Consider the following 18,955-nt stretch of genomic DNA (forward strand, 5'->3'; position numbering starts at 1 on the left):
ATTTTCACATTACTCAATAATTCCTTTATCTTTGTTATTTTATTCACCTTAGTTGAGACATTGGTAACTTTAGATGAAATTCTGAGAAGATTAAATAACACAATTCATCTGTAAACAACAAAATATTAGTGATATAATATTATACTTATTGTGATGTATAAATGGATGAAAAATAAAAGAATATTCTCAACATTTTATTTAAATATGAATAAATGAAACCTTTGTATGCATAATCTACCATCCTTATAAATTTAAAATACCCTCAAAAATGGTTCGGTGCATCAAATAAAATGTTTCTGAATAACTATTTACAAAAATTAATGTAAAATAAAGGAAAAAATAGGTTAACATTCGCTACAATTTAGGGCTAGTTTAGTTAGACACGGCGAAAACCGCGCGATTTGCGGTTTGCTCTTTTTTACATGTAACCTCGCTGTTTCCGCCGTGTCTGAACTTGACTATATTTACGCATTGAAATCTAAAAAAAATACCAATAGAGGCCAAGACAGGTGTTAACTCGTTGCTTGTTCACTTACACCACCCGCTGACAGTGATTTTTTGTCACGGTGACTCTTTGCCAGTGTCGCGTTGTGTCACTGTGAGTGCGCTCTCTGTTTTCAGAAATAAGAAAATTAAATGAAAGAAACACTACTGGGTACATCCCATATATAATGAACGATTATTAAAAGGATAATTTTACTCCCTGTATTCTGAAATACGTAAATATCGTCTCAAGTTTTAAAAAAAATATTTTCGTGTGTCAATAAACAGTTTTGAAATAATGTAACTAAAATCTCATCCCGCAATTTCCTTTTTAAATGAATATCAGAGGATTCCTTTAATTTTTTTGTATTCAATGCTGGTCTTTTGTCTATGTCTTCTATTAGCAATTCGTTGTCAATATCATATTCTTGCAGAGACGCAGCCATCTTAAATCTTGCCCGCATAAATAAAGGTTTCAGCTCTTTAACTTCACAAACATCAACAGATGAAAGGGTTGAAGGAATATATATGTTCAATTATGGGTAGAATGGTTAATTTTACAGTGTCTAAAGTGTCCATATAAACCAGCCAATGACAGGTCATAAGCCCTGTTAATACCTAGACCTCTTTATTATCTCGTGTTAAATGTTCTTTGTCACTGTTGAAATAGTTTTTTTATCTTAAATATAACTGCAAAATTCACAACCCACGTCCGTTTGGTAGGCGTCTGCCGGCAGACTGACAAAAAGTTCCTAGTGAGCGCACTCCCATAGCAATGTACAGGCCGGGTGACAGTCACGCTGGAACTTTTTGCCATCGTATTGTCATGTCGCCACAGTGAGCGCACTCTCATAAATCTCCTTAGCACTTAACACTGTGACAAAAAGTCGTCGTGGCTTTTTGTCACAATCAGCGGGGGCTCTCTCGGCGACGCAAGGCGGCGCGGCATGCGGCCCGCGGGCGCGGTGTCGGTTGCCCCTCGCGACTTTGGCGAGCCCTCATCGCCCTCTTCAAATAAATACATTAGTTCTTATATCGAGCAGTTCTTCTCGATCTCCATTGATCTTCTTGACTTGAATAGTTTTTGGCATAAGCTATATAAAGTTCTTACTAAGTAAATTGTTAAACAGCTTTGAAGTATTCATTATGTTTCGGCTTGAGATTTTTTTTATTTACATTATTTGGCCTTATTTTACATTGTTTAAACACTGTATAGAATTTCGGATTTGGCCTTTATTTAATATTTTATTAATCATTTCCTGCAAAATCTTATAAAAATAAAATTTAAAAGCAAAAGTTATAAAAAATACAATAAACGTATTTCTAAAGATTCTTCAAATACAGTATATTTTATATTTTCCATTTACAACTTTAACACTTTTGTGAAAATATGAATTTTCACATTTCAATAAAACCAAGTTACAGTATTTATAATACGTATAAATTTCTTTATACAGTTGAATTAATTACTAATTCTAGATTTATTTCCCTTGTTAAAATGTTACAATTTTATTTCATTAACGCATAGTACACTACATCAAATTATTGGCAAAGGCAAAGTTATTTTTTTTAAATTAGGTTTAATTTTTACAAAATAATTTATTTTACAATACAAATAAAAGACGAGTGATACATTAATCTACAAATTTGGAAAAAAAAACAGTGACTGGTTTCATCACTTTCGCGACATCTTCGAGACTGGTCACAGACTCGTCTTTTATTTCTATAGTAAATTACAATGAGCTGTCAAGAATTTTCACTAACAAACTTAAAGGTAGTGAATATTGTTTTTAACTGTCTAACTCAAACGAAAATTATTTGGTAAATGGTTTTTTTGTCAGCGCTAGCATCAATTCATGTCATATAAATGTACTTTATGATCTTTTATTTACTTACTTACTTTATTTATTTTAATATAACACCAATAAACTCTTTCATTACTGCACTTTTCGAATAATACTGCGAACCAATTTTTTTTATTTAAATATAAACTGTGCTGTAATTTACCACTATAATTGGACCTCCGGCCTTTTGTGATACAAATAGAAAATTAAGACAAATAATGAATTCACGAATTTGAAGTTTTTATTTATTTTGTGAAGATAATATGTTGTCATTCCGTGTGGCGAACTTATATTCACAAATAAGATAACAATTCGTTAAAAATTTCACAAAATTTCAACTCTTTAACTATCGCCCGCGACGTATAAAAATTAATGTACGTATTGTTATCGTGTCTAAGAAAAAATAGTTTTTCGAGATCACTAAATTTCCTCATTGAAAAAGGAATAACATGGTCTTTTCAGAGTTTTAATCGTATTATTCTAAGTTTAAGCATGTTTTAATTCATATATTAATACCTAACTAACACTCTTAAAATAAATAATATTGCGAATGTTTTTCTGATATTTTCAATGGCTGAAGTTCTAGATCTTGATGCTCCACCTCTCCCCGATGCTGTCAAGAGAACCAGACTGTCGTCTTTTCCTTTAGAATGATGTTCTCTTGGTCCTAAAACGGAGTTTCCCTGGTTTCCTCCTGCCCACTTGTTGGGTTTTTCTGAAACTCTGTTTCTCTGATCTCCCTCGTCCGACTTCTCTTGAGTATCTGTTTCGTCTTGGTCCTCATCGGTGTATTCTTCCTCTTCAGTTCTTCTTCCAGAAGATCCACTTTCAGGGGAGCGAATTCTATTTGGTCCTGGGATTTCTGAAAATTTTAGAAATATGCACTTGTAAATACGCATTAAAAGAAAAACATTGAAATTCGTACAGGCATTTCAAAGTTTATAAAAGTTAAATAAATTTGTTTATTTAGAAATATGCGTTGTTGAATAATAATTTTGTTTTAGTTGTTAAACTAATTTTTTGTCGTTTAAAACCATTTTTTTCTTAAAAAGCACTTCACTAGTCCATGACTTAATATGGTATTAAAAGCTTTAAAATTTCCCTTTTTTCCTTTAATTAATAAAATAAGTCATCCTGAATTTAGCAGAAATTATACTTATGGTCACTTTTTTGGTTTATTATTTTGGTTTAACATAATTATAGGAAAATTGCTCATTTTTTTATCAACTTATTTTTTAAAAACTTAAGTACCTAATTTTCAAAAACTTTTCCAGATCGTTGAAGGTAAAAATCTTACCATATAGTCTAATTTTGCTCTCGACATCTCCAAGGGAGTTTTTAGCAACACACGTGTAACTGCCAACATCGTCTACTCCAATTTTCTTCACTGACATTGACATCCTGGCTTCGAACATGCTTTTCTGGTGTACTTCCATTTCATACTTCTCCGAAGGTATTATCAGCTCACCTGTTGAAAAAAAAACAATGATTTTATAATGTCACCCCAAAAATCTGAAAAATACGATAAAATTAAACATTTTCTTTTAAAACGAATATTTAACAAATAAATTGACTTTTGTATGCGTTGCTCTTTGGAAAAGATGACTCGTAGTTGTTACTGTTTTTCAGTATTTTATGTAAATTAATGGAATTGAAAAACATTTTTATACTATGCCTAACTTGAGTTTTCATTACGAGTGTAGTCAAATGCATAAAATGACAAAATGATATTTTTATGCTATTCAATGTTATGTTATACTATTTTTTTACAGAAGTCGATTGTGGTTTGTACTATATTATTAACAATTTAAAAAAAAAACTGTGTACCTTAAATGTGTTTCTCCAATTACTTGTTATTTTGGTTGGTTGCAAGAATTTATTTTGTGGCAATAAACCTTACAAACATTTAAACAAACGAATCTGACATAGTTTTTTTGAAAAAAAGTACTACTACGTAGTTGTTTTATGAACATCAATCATTATATAATAATTGGAAGAACCTTTAAAAAGACCTATCAACACTAATTGAAAAACGAGTTTTTGACGTTAATAATAATTTCAAAATACATCCTTAGAGAAGAGCTAAATATCAAACAGATTTAGTCGTCTTACTCAATGGCTATTTTCAATGGACTTGTTATTTAAAATTAATCCGGTACCGATTTTTTAAATTTACCTTTTTATGCTCCACGCGATCGCAACACTTTTGTTAGTGGCAGTACCTTTATAGAAAAATCATTTAAATTTGCTTTAAACTAGAACTGCATGAAATTTTTATAATCTTTTAAATATATTTTTTTTTTAAATGTACAAAGATGTTTACATTTATTGACATAGGAGCATATTTGACTTAATTTAGGACAATGGCTTCAAAGCACAATTATGGAAAAAGCGGTTACATTCTTTGAAACGTGTTTTTAATATTCTAAACGTATTTAAACCGCATACAACCATTGGCGGGTCAGTCTCAATTGGTCCAACACTGATTGCTCGACCATTTTTATTAAACATATTTAAAGCCTATAGCACTCTCATAAAAAAAAAACATGTCTTAACCTACTCAGCAAAGCGGGATATCTTGAGACACTGCTTCTTTTCTGGTGATATATAAAGTTAAAAAAAGAAAAAGGTGACTAGAGATAATTAAATTTTGAAAAATTATATATTGATACTAATCAGTTTTGACGCTTTGGGAAAATAAGCATTATGAAAAAAATTACACTTACAAAACAAAATAAGGACTAGTTGTATTTCAAAACTTATAAAGAGATAACATGACTCCCTCAATTAACCTTAACCAGGCATATTTCCTGGTGGTATTTGGCTCAGACTCCCAGCTTTGACATCTTCGACTTTGACTATGAATGTTCTACGTTTGTTGATTACCTCATTAATTATATAACGGTTTCAGTTTCTGTTGGTGACCTAATAACCTTGCCTAAAAATATAATTATATAATTGATTTCTTAGTTTCACAGTAGTATATATGTTTGATAGAGAGGAATGAGCTTTCAGAAAATTTGATCGCATCTATAGCACTACTCAATTATTCTTTTGTATAAGTTACACATAGACGACCTCCAAGTACCCATGTTTTTTTGACCCATGACAACTACATAAAATAATATTTAAACACCTTTAACATTATTTTTTAATCGATAATTTGAGATATATAAGTAATATGAGGCACGTCTCATCTTACACAGAAAAACTGCCTCCTCTGTCTTTATTTTCAAAATATTGTGATATTAACACAAAATATAATCATTTACCGGTACCGATAAAGTTATCGGAGGTGTGTTTTGAACGATGTTTTTCATAATTGAGGATCGTTTTTTTTTCAAAGCATGATATTTGCCCCGCATTGTGATTTGGGTTTGGTTGTTTTTTTATGATTTCAAGCCAGTATCAAGACATATCGATTATCTGTTAAAACTAACTAAAACACGCTAAAAACTTGCTTAAAACAATATCAAAATCTAATCGTTTATTTCAATAATTTATGTTGCGTGCCATTGAAAAATATTTAAAAAAATATATAATTTAGATAAATTAAATGACGTTCAAGTTAAGTTGGAAGGGGGAATTTTTTAAATAAAGATTGTGCACGCAATTTGACGCGAACCACAAAAAGCCCTCTGCTAAAACGTTAACGAAATTAGGTTCCAAGCGAATATCGCGTTTTGACATAACGGTTCTTAATTTTTAAAATAATAACTGTCAAAAATTGAGGTGTATCAGAATTATTTGATAAATTTAGAACGTAAGAACTCAGTTTCTACAAAAGTTTGAAAACAAATATCATCAAATTACAACGTTATAGTTGTCTCGTAAATCAATTAAAAATTTTCATTCTAAACGTCTCATGTTTGACCCCAGTCTCAAAATACCCTATCAGATGGTATTTTTCTAAAAGCGTTCTTGTACCAATTTTTTTTTTTTTTTAATAAATTTATTGCATAAAATTAGTATATATATTAAATAACAGGGAATCTATATAAAACTTTTTAATATAAAATGAAAACGGAGTGTTCTCTGTTTATGATAGTCTCCATATTATATGTCTTAGCCTGCATAAATAGTCCTATACTAATAAAACAAAAACATTAAAAAAACTAAAACTACTTATTTATAAATGCCTAGCTAATCAAATGTAAGAAATGAAAAGTCGTTATTATACAAATATAAAGAATATATTTGTGCCAAGCATACATGTTACTTAAACATATTTTAAACAATTAAAAAAAAAAATGTTTTACATTTCAAGTATTTTATATTTGGCAATAAATCATTAAATATGTTTGGATTGGAATTACATTATATTGCTTTTTACCAAAGGCGGTTGATACAAATGGGACAATACAGTTAGTTTGTGTTGCTGAACAAATATTAACATTTTGCTGGGTTCTTTTGACCTAACTTAATTTATCATAAAATTTAAGTAGTAGGCACCTCACAAACAATAGTCTTACATACAATATCTTTAACTCAACGGATAGATCTTCCGTTGGATACCTCACGGGTTTTTTGAGAATGATCTTCATGATCCATTTTTGTGTTTTTTTCACTGGTTCAAGGATTGAACGAGAGCAACCTCCCCAAGCTAAATTGCAATATGATATTTTGCTTTGGCAAAAAGCAAAGTAAATTTGCCTCATAAGTTTGGCATTCAAGATATTTCTTAGGCTTTTATAAATGTATGCTGATTTCTGTATTTGCTTGAATATTTCTTTAATTTGATCTTTCCAGTTAGTTTAGAATCCTATTATTACCCCTAAGTATTTTACTGAATTTACTTTTTCTAAATTTTTACGTTTGCACAAAGTATTAGGTATGCACGAATGGATCTTGAGTGAAAAATTTCCAGATTCTGTTTATTTTATGATACTGAAGCAGATGATTTTCGGTTTTTATATATTTAAGTTGAGTAAATTATTGTCCAACCAATCTTTTACGCATCGGATACCCTTTTCACACTTTTGTTTTGCTTTCATCTAAAATTCGTAGACGAATATTAGTACCGTGTCATCAGCGAAAGTTATTGTTTTGCCGCCAGTCGGTAGTTTCCATAATTTACTAATATAAATGATAAACAATAACGGACCTAAAACGCTTCCTTGAGGGACACCAAAGTTTAAGGACATTTGTTTACTACGGACACCATTTATACATACACTTTGAGTCCTCTCACTTAGATAATTTGTAAACCATGCTAATGATTGTCCAGCTATTCCGATATCACGTAATTTGTAAACTAATAGTTTGTGAGACACTGTATCGAAGGCTGTTGCTAAATCTAGAAAAACTGCTACACATTTTAGTTTTGCGTCAAGTTTACTTGCAATGTGTTGTGTTATTTCCACAACTGCATCTTCTGTATTTAGTTTTTCTCTAAAACCATATTGCTGTTTTGACAGCATACTATTTGACTTTAGGTACGTAGTAAGTCTATTTTTAGCAATTGTCTCCATAACCTTTGAAATAATGTTTATAATAGAAATTGGTCGGTAATTTGAAATATCCAAATTATTACCAGATTTATATATGGGTTTGATGATCGCTAGTTTGCAGTGATTAGGAAAGATACCAGTGCCAAAACTAAGGTTGACTATTTGAATTAAGAGTTTTGTAATGTATTGACTATATCTTTTAAATAGCGCTGAATTTAAATTATCAGTTCTTGCAGAGTAACTATTTTTTTAATTTCCTTATTATACATACATCATACATATTTCAGCAGAATTTGTTGGTTGCAGTGACGTTAGAGGAGTATACACATTTTTTTCCGTGTAATTATTTTCTATAATCAGTTCCTCTTCTTTTTTAGCATTGATCCCTTATACATTATCTGCTAAGTGTGATCCTACAGTTGTAAAATACTTATTGATATGATTAAAAACTATGTGTGGACTTTTGTTAAAGTTGACGGTCTTATCATCAATGTGAAGTTTAATTAAAGAGTTTAGTTTATTTTCAGTATTTATTTTTCCTTTATAGTTTTCCAAGTTTATTCAATAATATCTTTGTTTAGTGTGATTTTATCATTATAATATTTAATTTTACAGTATCGTATTAGGCTTGTACAAAAATTTCTATATTTACTGTAGTAATTTATTTCTATTAAATCGTATATAAATAATAAATTTTTTTACGTTTAATATGCAATTTATCTCTCCTTTTCGAACAAAAAATTAACCCGTTTTTAATCCACGGTTTGATCTTTTTTGTTTATGTAGAATTTTTTTTTCCGTGTAATACACTTAGGCTTGTTGTTAACGTCATTGTTTGCAACGGGTGTGCACCCGTTTTTGCACCGAACCGTTGGAAAGTTTTGTATGGGATAGTGTGAATAAACGGATCGCCAACAAGGACTCCCGTTTCTCACCGGCCCGTTTTTTAATTATAAAAACGGTCGTAAACAAAGGCCCCCTATATACTAGGTACGTGTAATGTTGTACCTTATGACGATGATTCGATTCGTTTTGTTGACTTGATCTTTATTTATTTTGTATCTCAAAAGCTTCTTAACCGTTCGTGTTTGTTTCACTCGTATACAAATAAATACTCTGTAAAGTTACCGGAAAAAAAAACCTATTAGTAATTAATTAAGTAAAGTAAACTTAAAGGTACGCGAGTATGCTTATTATGTACACGTGAAATGTGCGTGTCCGTGTAATGTGTAAGAAAGTTTAGTTCAAGTTAGTTTGTCTACGCGCACCTGTGAGAGGACACAACTTAATAGTTACTCAACTACTCTTCTGAGTTGCGTGTTTATACGGTTCATTCTTAGTAAATTGTTTTCTTTATAAACCTGTTGAATAATAATATATATTTTAATAAAAATACACCACAAAGTTTTGTCTTTAATACTCACCTTTATTAGTTTTTAACATACCTATGTATCGTTTTTAATTTATTTACTATCATATTTTTGTATTCGAGGCCATCATATTTATTTCCCTCTTCTCACCAAGTGGTGGTAAATGCCGCACTTTATTGTAAAACCAAATAATATGTTAATTAAAGGTTAGATGATTATTTTTTATTTGGATAAGTCCTGACGGATTGACGGAAGGAGAAAATTCCCATTTCGATTACAAAGCATCAAGAAGAGCATTTAAAACAAAAAGAATATCCGATTTAGACATTTTTTCAGCTGGGAGTAGACGGACAACACCAATAACAGAGGAACGCTTTCTTGTTTGGGTACACTGAAATTTTCCTATGAACCGTTAAAATAAATAATTGATTGATTTGGTGTTTATTTCCTAGAATTTCATATTTAAACTTATATTTTAAGAAATCAAACACTGATCTTAGTGTACTGAACACTTGATTTTATTTTTACAAATAAAAAAGCAAAAATTTTGTGATAATTGTTACGCCTTGTTTGTACAAATTTAAAAAAATGTCAAGACAGGATGAGTTGAATGTTCTTACAAAGTTATATAATTCATTAAGTTTTAAAATTGCGTTTATATTTTTAGAATTCTTAAAAATATAAATATTATATAAAAATACATTTATGTTTATGTAAATTTCTTCATGATATTTCAAACATGTATTAAAATTAAAAAGATAACCAAACTATCATTATAATATAAATATTATTTCCATAACAATTATCTTAAGATATAAAACTATAAAATTTCATTAATAATCTCACAATACACAAATGTGTGTCAATAAATACTATGTACTTTGTCATAAATTTTTCCGAGATTCAAATATAAATACCTAAAGTCCCCATTACCCATTAAACACTTCGCCTTGCCTTCAACTATTGGTTCATCAAACGTTAGAACAAATATTTTTAAAGCAATATTTCACTTCCAAAGAGGAATTAAACAAAGTCCTTAAGAATGATAGGCGAACACGCCAACCACTACACAACGAGGCAGACTTTTCAAGAGGTGGATTTTTGTATTCAAGATGTTTGCTTGAAAGCAACCATTCAACACTCGTTTCTGGTAATATTTTACACACAACTATATTTTTTATCTGCCTGGACACAGAAAATCTACAAATATTTCAAATAAATCTTAATTACCACCGTATAAATAAATATACAAGGGATATTTTCCTCATTTCACTTACACACCGCAAGTATAAACCTCCCGCTGAAGACTTAAAATAATTACTCTTGCAATAATTTATACAGAAACACACAAAGTGCTTTGTTATTGCAAGTGTTAATTGAATTTTCCATGAATTATGTGCACCTGGTTACTGTGGCTTTTCTATTATTGTAATTAAAGCACGTGGTGTTGGATAAATAATTATTATCGATACATTTAATGTACGCTAAGGTGAGGCTTATTAAATAACACACGGAACGAGATGTTTAATTAGACTAGGTATGTTTATAAAAAAAACAGATTGTTGCGTTTTTATGCAATTTAAAATACAATATTTATATTTGTCTATTAAAAATTCTAAAACAACGTTTAATTTCATAGTTATTGCAATGTGCGGGTTTTTGTATCTAACTAAGAATTTGTAATTAGCCAGAAACTTTTTTGTTACTTGTTTTTTTTTCATTGTATGATGCTAAAACAATAGAAATAAATACTAATTATAAAATTTAAAAAAAAAAACGATAAGAAAAAGGAAATGTTAATGAAATAAACCGACTAGATAGGAATTGTCTGTATTTAGGCAGAACCTTTTGTGTGTTCTCACCGGAAATCGAACCCGGAACCTTCGATGTGCGATTCAAGCATCTTTAACACTACACCACGGAGGCCGGAAATTTTAATTATTTAGTTTTACTTCAAGAATGAAAATTTAAAAAAAAGAAATTTGATAAATGAAACGAATGTTACTTAGAAAACATACTAATATTAACAAAAAAATCAGAAATAAAAAAACTAATAATGATAAAAATGCAAACAAATTTTAACGATTTTATATAAGAAAATTGTGTCAAAGAAATAATTCACAAGATACGCAAAGATCTACATTTTATTCACCTGGCCTCGATTATGAACGCTATCTTCATCTGTATATATTGAGACGGAATACTTAACTTCTGTACTATCTGTATCTCACCTCTGTATGTTCTACCTACTTGCTATATCGACATCATATGATCGAAATAAGCCAATAAATGACCGTTCAAAGTCAGTCTGCATTCCTTACGTCATTTACATTTAAAATAGTTCTCATTTATATTTTAAATAGGCTTCTTTGATAGAAAGTGCCCACTTCAAAGCGATTATAAAATCCAATAAATCCCAATTCAAGCAAAAAGTGCTCGCTTTTATATAATTTTTTACCATTGCCAAAACGATATGCCTAACGATCGTCTGCATTTATCTACTGAGGTAGTACGTAGCGATTACAAAGCCGGCTCTCGATATGTTCTTTCATAAAAATAGTAAAACAGATGTAAAACGGCATGGTTACCTCACGTTTCGCCGACGTCAACTAGCCACTAAAATCATGTGATTTAACGCCATTAATATTTTTCTTAAAGAACTACGATTAATATCTGGTTTATGTGAATAAATCATATATAGACCAATGATGCCTTAAAAGTCAACATAAACAATGCCATCAATGATATCGAGTCCGATTTACGCGGTCTAGTCATAGAAATTTTCAGCAAACTGAGGTGGTCATTTGGCCGATATCATGTTCCATTTGTAATGAAATTCAATTCTCTTGAAAATCATTAAAAAAAATCTTATCTCTTTCGAATTTAAAATTCGAGCGCTCTTAATAGAAATTTCTTTATTAATTCACTAAACAGCCTTTTATTTTATTTTACTTACATAATTCAAATTATAAATTCATATAAATCAAGTGGCATATTATAACAAGCTCGCTAGATATTGTAGCGCAACATTGATGTTTCGGGAGGAAAACGTTTTTTCTTTTGATTCTCTCCTGAAAAGCAGGATCCGTGGACTTTAGGCAAGAGTAAAAAAAACAATGCAGTACATACATTATTATTAAACAATACGCATTATAGAAAGAAAGAAAATATTTTAAAACAGTGTAAACGCTGCTCGGAACGTAGAATTCATTATTTTTTGCTTTAAGTAATAATAAAAATAAATATCGTTCAAACTTTTTACATTGTTAGCTAAAATTTGTACAAAATTTCAGTACAATATTTGAAAATTATTACTCCAATATGAATAATAGAATTGATTTCATTAAAAAATTATTTTATTTTGTGTTACGGCATTTATTTTTCAGGACACGTGATGACAATATGAAATTTTTAGCCTTTCGCTCCTGAGATATTTTTCAAAATTTTCTTTACTCTTCTTTTTTTTGGACCATCTCTCCCCTTAGTAAACTGGAGCTATCATATAAAAAATATGTTATTTTCTGAGTGGCCAGTAACGTGAACAATCGTTGTGGCCGGGATCTAACAGAATATGGAAGACAATTTAATTTTTTGTTTTTACCCACACAAACGTGTTGGCCAGGAGCGAAAGGGATAATAAATTTGTACTTTTCACCATGTACGGGTGTATTAAACAAACACAACTAAGGTTAACTAATTACCACAGGGATGGAAAATACCTTAAAAAATACTTTTTTCAGGTATTCTTTATCCCTGTTGTAATTTGTTGATCTTAATGCTCCCGAGGGGGTGAATTCAAGTTTTTTTTCTGCAAAAAGTTGAACAAACTCAAATATTGTAACAAACACAACTAGTCTCAAATGGTTAAGCGCATCCATAATTTTCAATTATGAACTTACAAAAATGTACGTGTAATGAAATAAATAATAATGAACAGGGAAAGAAATATGAATGGTCGGTCTATCTAGACAGTTTCTATAAAATACTTTTGGAACAATATAATCCAACGTACGTTGTCCATATTTATTTTTAAATTTTGGTACAACTAGGCCATCAACATGCAAATCTTGTTAGATAGCTGTATTTTTATTTATTTTTGTCAAGCTGAACATCTGTTGGAAAATAATTTTGCTCCATAAAATACCCTTAACTAATAAAACATTTAATTTATTATAAATGAATGGAGTATTATGTCTCTGATTGTTTACATAATTGGGATCAATTTGACAAGTGCATGTTGAACATTTTGTGCATATTTAATGTTTGTTGCACAAGAATGTCCCCAAGCGGTGATTCCGTATCTTTTTATGGATTCTTCCAGAGCCAAATATACTAACATAAGTGTGGAGAGAGGAACTAAAAACTTTAATTTGTGCAGTTCACTAACTACGGATCTTAACCGTTTGTATGTTTTCATAACATGAATATTTCACTTAAAAAAGCAATCAATAGTTATACCTAAATAAACATATTCGTCCACAATGTCTAATTTATTGCATAAGCAAACTTTTTCAAATGTAGAGTTATGAAGACATTCAAAATTATGAGTTTTTCCAACAGGTAACATTTTTATTTTGGCGTGTGGCGATCTAACATGCATTAATTGACTTTTTTGGCATATCTGAAACGATTTGTCTTTAAATGAAGAAATCATGCGATTACCTGTGCTGTCTTTCACCCAGTAATTGATCGACTTTGGTGACGATTCAACGTAGCACTCGAGAGTGACGTCAGTCCCGAGGGGCGCTCCCACCAGTTGATTGGGCACTTGGATCACCGGGTGAACTGTTAATCAAAAGGGGAAAATCTCGTTAAATCTTTGCCAATTCGGACAAAGTTCGGTGATTTCCTATTAACTCGTCCGAAGTCGAATACTACAGGGAGATCGTTCAGGTATAAAATATTCATACGCCGCACCCGCAGATCATTTTATTTATTTATAAAAGTTTTTTGATTTGAAAATAATTAAAAACATTTCCAAAAGAATTGATTACCCAAAAACCAAGTCATTAAAAAAAACTTTTTATCATTCATTACTAATGCTTAATCTATCCATATTTAATCAATAGTATCTATTTTAAACAGGTTTTTATACCTTGTGTAATAGCTTGCGACTAAACTTACTGTTTATTTTTAAACAAGAATTTATTTTTATTGTTTTTCAATTTCTTTAAAATAATTTTTGCCAAAAATTATTATTTTAAATGAAAATGACGGCCTTTTTAGATAAAAATACACATATATCAAAAATATTTTTCTCGCAAATCACCTTTCTTATCCAGTAATCCTCTTTATGTATCCATCACATATTATTGATTTTATTAATTACATACTTAACAATAATATTTCGAGTTTATAAAAAAAAAATTAGATGAAAGAATTTAAGAAATATAGATGTTCAAATATGGGCAGAATGGTGAATAATACACAGTGTTTAAAATGGCCACTCAAACCAGCCAATCACAGGTCATAAGCCCTGTAAATGTCTAGACTTCTACATTCCCTTCCTTAAGGTATTCTCTATCCCTGTTGTAATTTGTGAATATCATTATGTATTATAGCCGTTTTAATATTACTAGGAGGTAACAGTCGGCGATAGCAATATGCTAAAAGATACGGCCTTTCGGGCATAATAAATTCAGGCTTACGGGCCTCGGTCCATAAGGATATTGGCTTTTTGGACCTATCATTTTTCTTCGATTCAATCGAAATGTCGCAAAAATCTGTCACCCAAAATAATGCTATCGGAACCACACAAAATATTGTAATTTATCTTATTTCCAACCAAAAATCATATAAATAAACGATCAATTTTTCATAAAGAAGATATACATTAATAAGAACAGAGATAGAGAAAGAAATACGAAAGTCTGGGCGTTTACAGAACTTTTGATCTTCTATTTGCTGGTTTTAGGGGCCAATTTAAACAATGTTTATTTTCCACTATTTTGCCTACGAGTTAACATGTTTGTTAGATTCTTCTATCTTTTAATTTTTGTGAAATGAAAGAACATAACTTTTCTTTCAACGTTCTCCATTTCGATGGTTATGCGTTTATATTAATACAACGAACCTAATTAGGAATTTAAGAGCAATGAATTAATAACAAAATGTACATTTTTTTACTCACAATGAACATTGACCCTGATTCTCTTGCTTACTGAAGGTGGAACTCCATTGCTCGCAATACACAAATAGGCTCCCATTTCCGACCTTGTGATTTTAGATAGTTTGAGAATCTCTCCTTGGAATGTAGATACTGTAACAAAAGAAAAATATTGCTATAATATAGATTTAATATCAACAAATAATAAGTTATAATTTGTACAGATTTTAATACAAATTCTTTGCAAATATTCGTTTTAAACTATTTTTTCACAGGAACCAAATTTATTTCACCAGAACAAGCAACAAAAATATAAACTGTTTGTTAAAATAAATAAAAAATTCGAGAAATTTCATTCCATATTTTCTGTTACTCAAAGTATTATTTTTTAATCTGACTCGTTTTTTTTCATTCTTTCCAATTATGATTATGTAAATGTTTAGTGCGGCATAATTTTTTATTTTCAATTTGTTACTTGTGAGAAAAGCAATATAAGCAAAAGAAAGAAAAAAAGCAAACGAAAATGAATGTAACCATATATAAAAAAGCAGATTCTTAAAGCATTTGACATAATACGGTTTTAAAAAAAAAAAATGCGTTCTTATCATTAATGCAAACACATATTTTAATTTTAATGCGATTTAAAAAAAAAATGGTAGTAACTGAACCAATGATGAATGGGGTCTGTGAAAATCAAAGAACTTAATAAATCTAGCTAGTAACAGACCATTAACCTTTTAATGCCTAAATTTCCACAGTGCTGAATAAATCCTACTCTTTTTTGAGATATTGGTATCTTAAGATGAATTCCTAAAGGTTTCAATTTTAGCATTAGTATTAAAAGATTTGGATATCGTATATTTGGACATGCTTGTCCATAATAATAAATAAATATAAAGCAACATTTTGTTTAACCACTAATTTTTTACTTTTTCAACTGACTGGTCCCAAAGATGTTTAAGCGTATTTATCAAGATAAATTAACTAGTGAATATTATACTATTCCAGTTGAAAATTGTTTACTAAATATTCCACATAAATATGTGGAGCTAATAAGTCAAGCCCTTTTGTCATGTTGTTCTTGTATAGGTGGGAGGAGGTGTGGGATTAGATGGATATGATCTTTAAAACTAGACATGAGTAGCTTTGAAACTGGTCTATATAAAAAAAAACGTTGTTGAAAAAAAATGTTTTATGTTTATTTTCTCATTCGGACATTTTAAATGAGCAACTTAAGCTGATATGATTGAATCTTTTTTAACAAAAGTTAGTTGTTCACTTTAAATTTTCTAAAACAAATTTAGTCCATTAATAAATCCATTAAGACTACATATTGAGATCAGCTCCTGTGGCAGCTTATTCCGACCATTAACAACCCTGTAGCTCGGGAAATTCTTCCGTGGATTAAGATTAGATGAGGTTTTTTCCCGCCTAAGACTGTTGCCTCGAAGACGAGCATCTTGTTTACGCTTGAACATGGGATGCAAACTCGGGCGGCTATTGTTTCTGTTGAGTATTTTGTGTGTCTTTATCATGTCATCCTTTCTCGCCGTTCCTGCAGCGTTGTGAAACCGAAATTTTCCAGTCTCACCACATATGAAGCCGTTTTAGGCTTGGTGACAACTTTGTAGCTCGGCTTTAGATTCTTTCCAACAAGTTGATATCCTTGACAAAAAAGGGATTCCACATCTAAACCCGTATTTGAAAGAAGGTCTGATATAGAATTTGTATATTTTTTGTAGCATAATCGGCGTTAGCCTTTTTAAGTAGATAATTGAATTGGATTTTTTGTTATGTTCAATATGTGTCATTCTCATTTTAAATCATCTGTTTTTGTAAAACCGAGATATTTCTATCGTTGAACAGTTAAAAACATTAGGAATTTAATTTAATTTACACAGTTTGTTAGCCCCTGAGTTGAGAAATTGAAGATTCTTAGGAGTGCCCAATAATATTGACCGATATTCGTAAAATTATTATCTTTGAGAGTATGTCCAGAATGGTTGGTAAATTAAATTTTACATTTTGTCCAGGGAGCCCAATGTCTCTAAGTATGAGCTTTACTTATATTTTGTGCCGTTCTTTTCCATCAAAAGGAAGTAGTATTGCAAACCCTACGTGTTTAAATTATCAAACGTAGTACCTACTTACGAACAATGCTTTCACCGTGATTTCATTAAATTGATGTAATTAATAACCTTTTCATAAGCGGTGCTACATGCATGATTATGTAATTTATCTTTTAATGACTTATATAAAGTGCATCAGAGTTAAAAAAATGTATAATGACCGTAAAAATAATCCTATTCAACGTCATGAATTTTATAAAATTACTGTAATGGACATAGATTTAATTTTTGCCACCATTTGTCTTTGCAATATAGTCATGAGTAATCAATATCCGACAAAACCCACCGTATAATTTTCCAAACTCAAAATAAAAGGGTAAAGTAAAGTAGTAGTGAAATTAAAAATAAAAAAAAATTGAAAGGCTAACCCTTTTATTTACAAAAAAAACATTGCTTTTTTGTATGAGTGAAACTGATAGGAAGACTTACGGTCGGGTATGTCGAGGAATACACTTTCAGATGTATTTATTGAAGAACTATGTATGTTCAAACAAAAGCAGAATGGTGAATGTCACACAGTGTATTAAGTGACCACTTAAACCAACCAATGACAGGTTTTAACTCCCGTGAATGCTTGGACTTTTATATTCCATTCTCAAAAAATGTTCTCTATCTTTTTTGCAATACATAAAAAATAAAAATAAATGTTTGCGGACATAAGCCTTTCAGAACTTCATTTTATGCAATATCGCTTTCAAGATAACACTTTTTATGCCATTCAAACACACGGCCTGCGCTACTCTGAGAAACAGACTCTTCCCATTTCTTTCATTTCCTTGTGGAATTTGAATAAATGAAAACAAAGGGGAAATAAAATGCTCTTGAGCGCATTGAATATACTGTACTTTATTATTCCATCTCTGATGCTATACAAAACAGATTCCTCGCCCGCAAATGGTGTGAAGGCTAATGATAATGCTTTTAGCGATTCGCTATCACACATACAAAAATACACGTTACGTTGATCTCGTTTTATTGTATTTTTAATGGCAAAAACCCACGATCAGCCCTATTTTTATTCTATTCATTTTTTTCGTGTTCGGGTGAATCAAGAATATGGTTTTGGGTGTAAAGTAGAATCAGAATCCTGGAGTCCAAAAAAAACAGAACAAGGAAATCGAGTAGAGTTAAATCAGTTAGTGAATGGCATGATCGTCTACGTCAATGTTAACTCAAAAGGTGGTTCTTCACAGCAATATTTCATGTTTCCGGACTGGCGATGGTGCCTGAAGCACAGGGCTGATCACTTTTTTTTTTAAATTGATTACTTTTCTATACATATATTAACATGGAATTTTAATTACAAAAAAAAAACTTGAAAAATACACCTTAAAATAAAGCTGTAACATAATTTGGAAAAAAATGCCCATGAAGACTTTAGCGTCTGAGCGTGGACCATTTCTTTTTAATTGATTTATAAGTTTATAGCATACTAATATGGTATGACATAACAATGAAAAAAAAAGATTAACATATGCTGATAGTACAAACTTTCATTTTAATGAATTTTTTTTTAAAGAATGTTTCTTTCTGTCTATTTATTTCTTTCGTGCTAATCCAAGACCTTAAACCT

General features: G+C 30.3%; 1 protein-coding gene across 2 annotated transcripts in view; it reads right to left on the reverse strand.

Moving 5' to 3' along the window:
• Window positions 1–2,383: 2,383 nt before the first annotated feature.
• Window positions 2,384–18,955, reverse strand: part of LOC148281247 (lachesin-like) — a 241,177-nt gene continuing 224,605 nt past the window's right edge. For both annotated transcript variants that reach the window (XM_088226984.1, XM_088226985.1), the window contains exons 6-9: window positions 15,278–15,406; window positions 13,810–13,932; window positions 3,625–3,795; window positions 2,384–3,189 (exon numbers count right to left, since the gene is read on the reverse strand). In XM_088226984.1, the coding sequence (XP_088083110.1) occupies window positions 2,837–3,189; window positions 3,625–3,795; window positions 13,810–13,932; window positions 15,278–15,406 (776 nt within the window). In that variant the 3' untranslated portion in view covers window positions 2,384–2,836. The remainder of the gene's footprint in view (window positions 3,190–3,624; window positions 3,796–13,809; window positions 13,933–15,277; window positions 15,407–18,955) is intronic.

This window comes from Micrasema longulum, unplaced genomic scaffold, assembly GCF_059751315.1.
Source record: "Micrasema longulum isolate JH-2025_06_02 unplaced genomic scaffold, ASM5975131v1 h1tg000482l, whole genome shotgun sequence".
Taxonomy (NCBI): Eukaryota; Metazoa; Arthropoda; class Insecta; order Trichoptera; family Brachycentridae; genus Micrasema; species Micrasema longulum.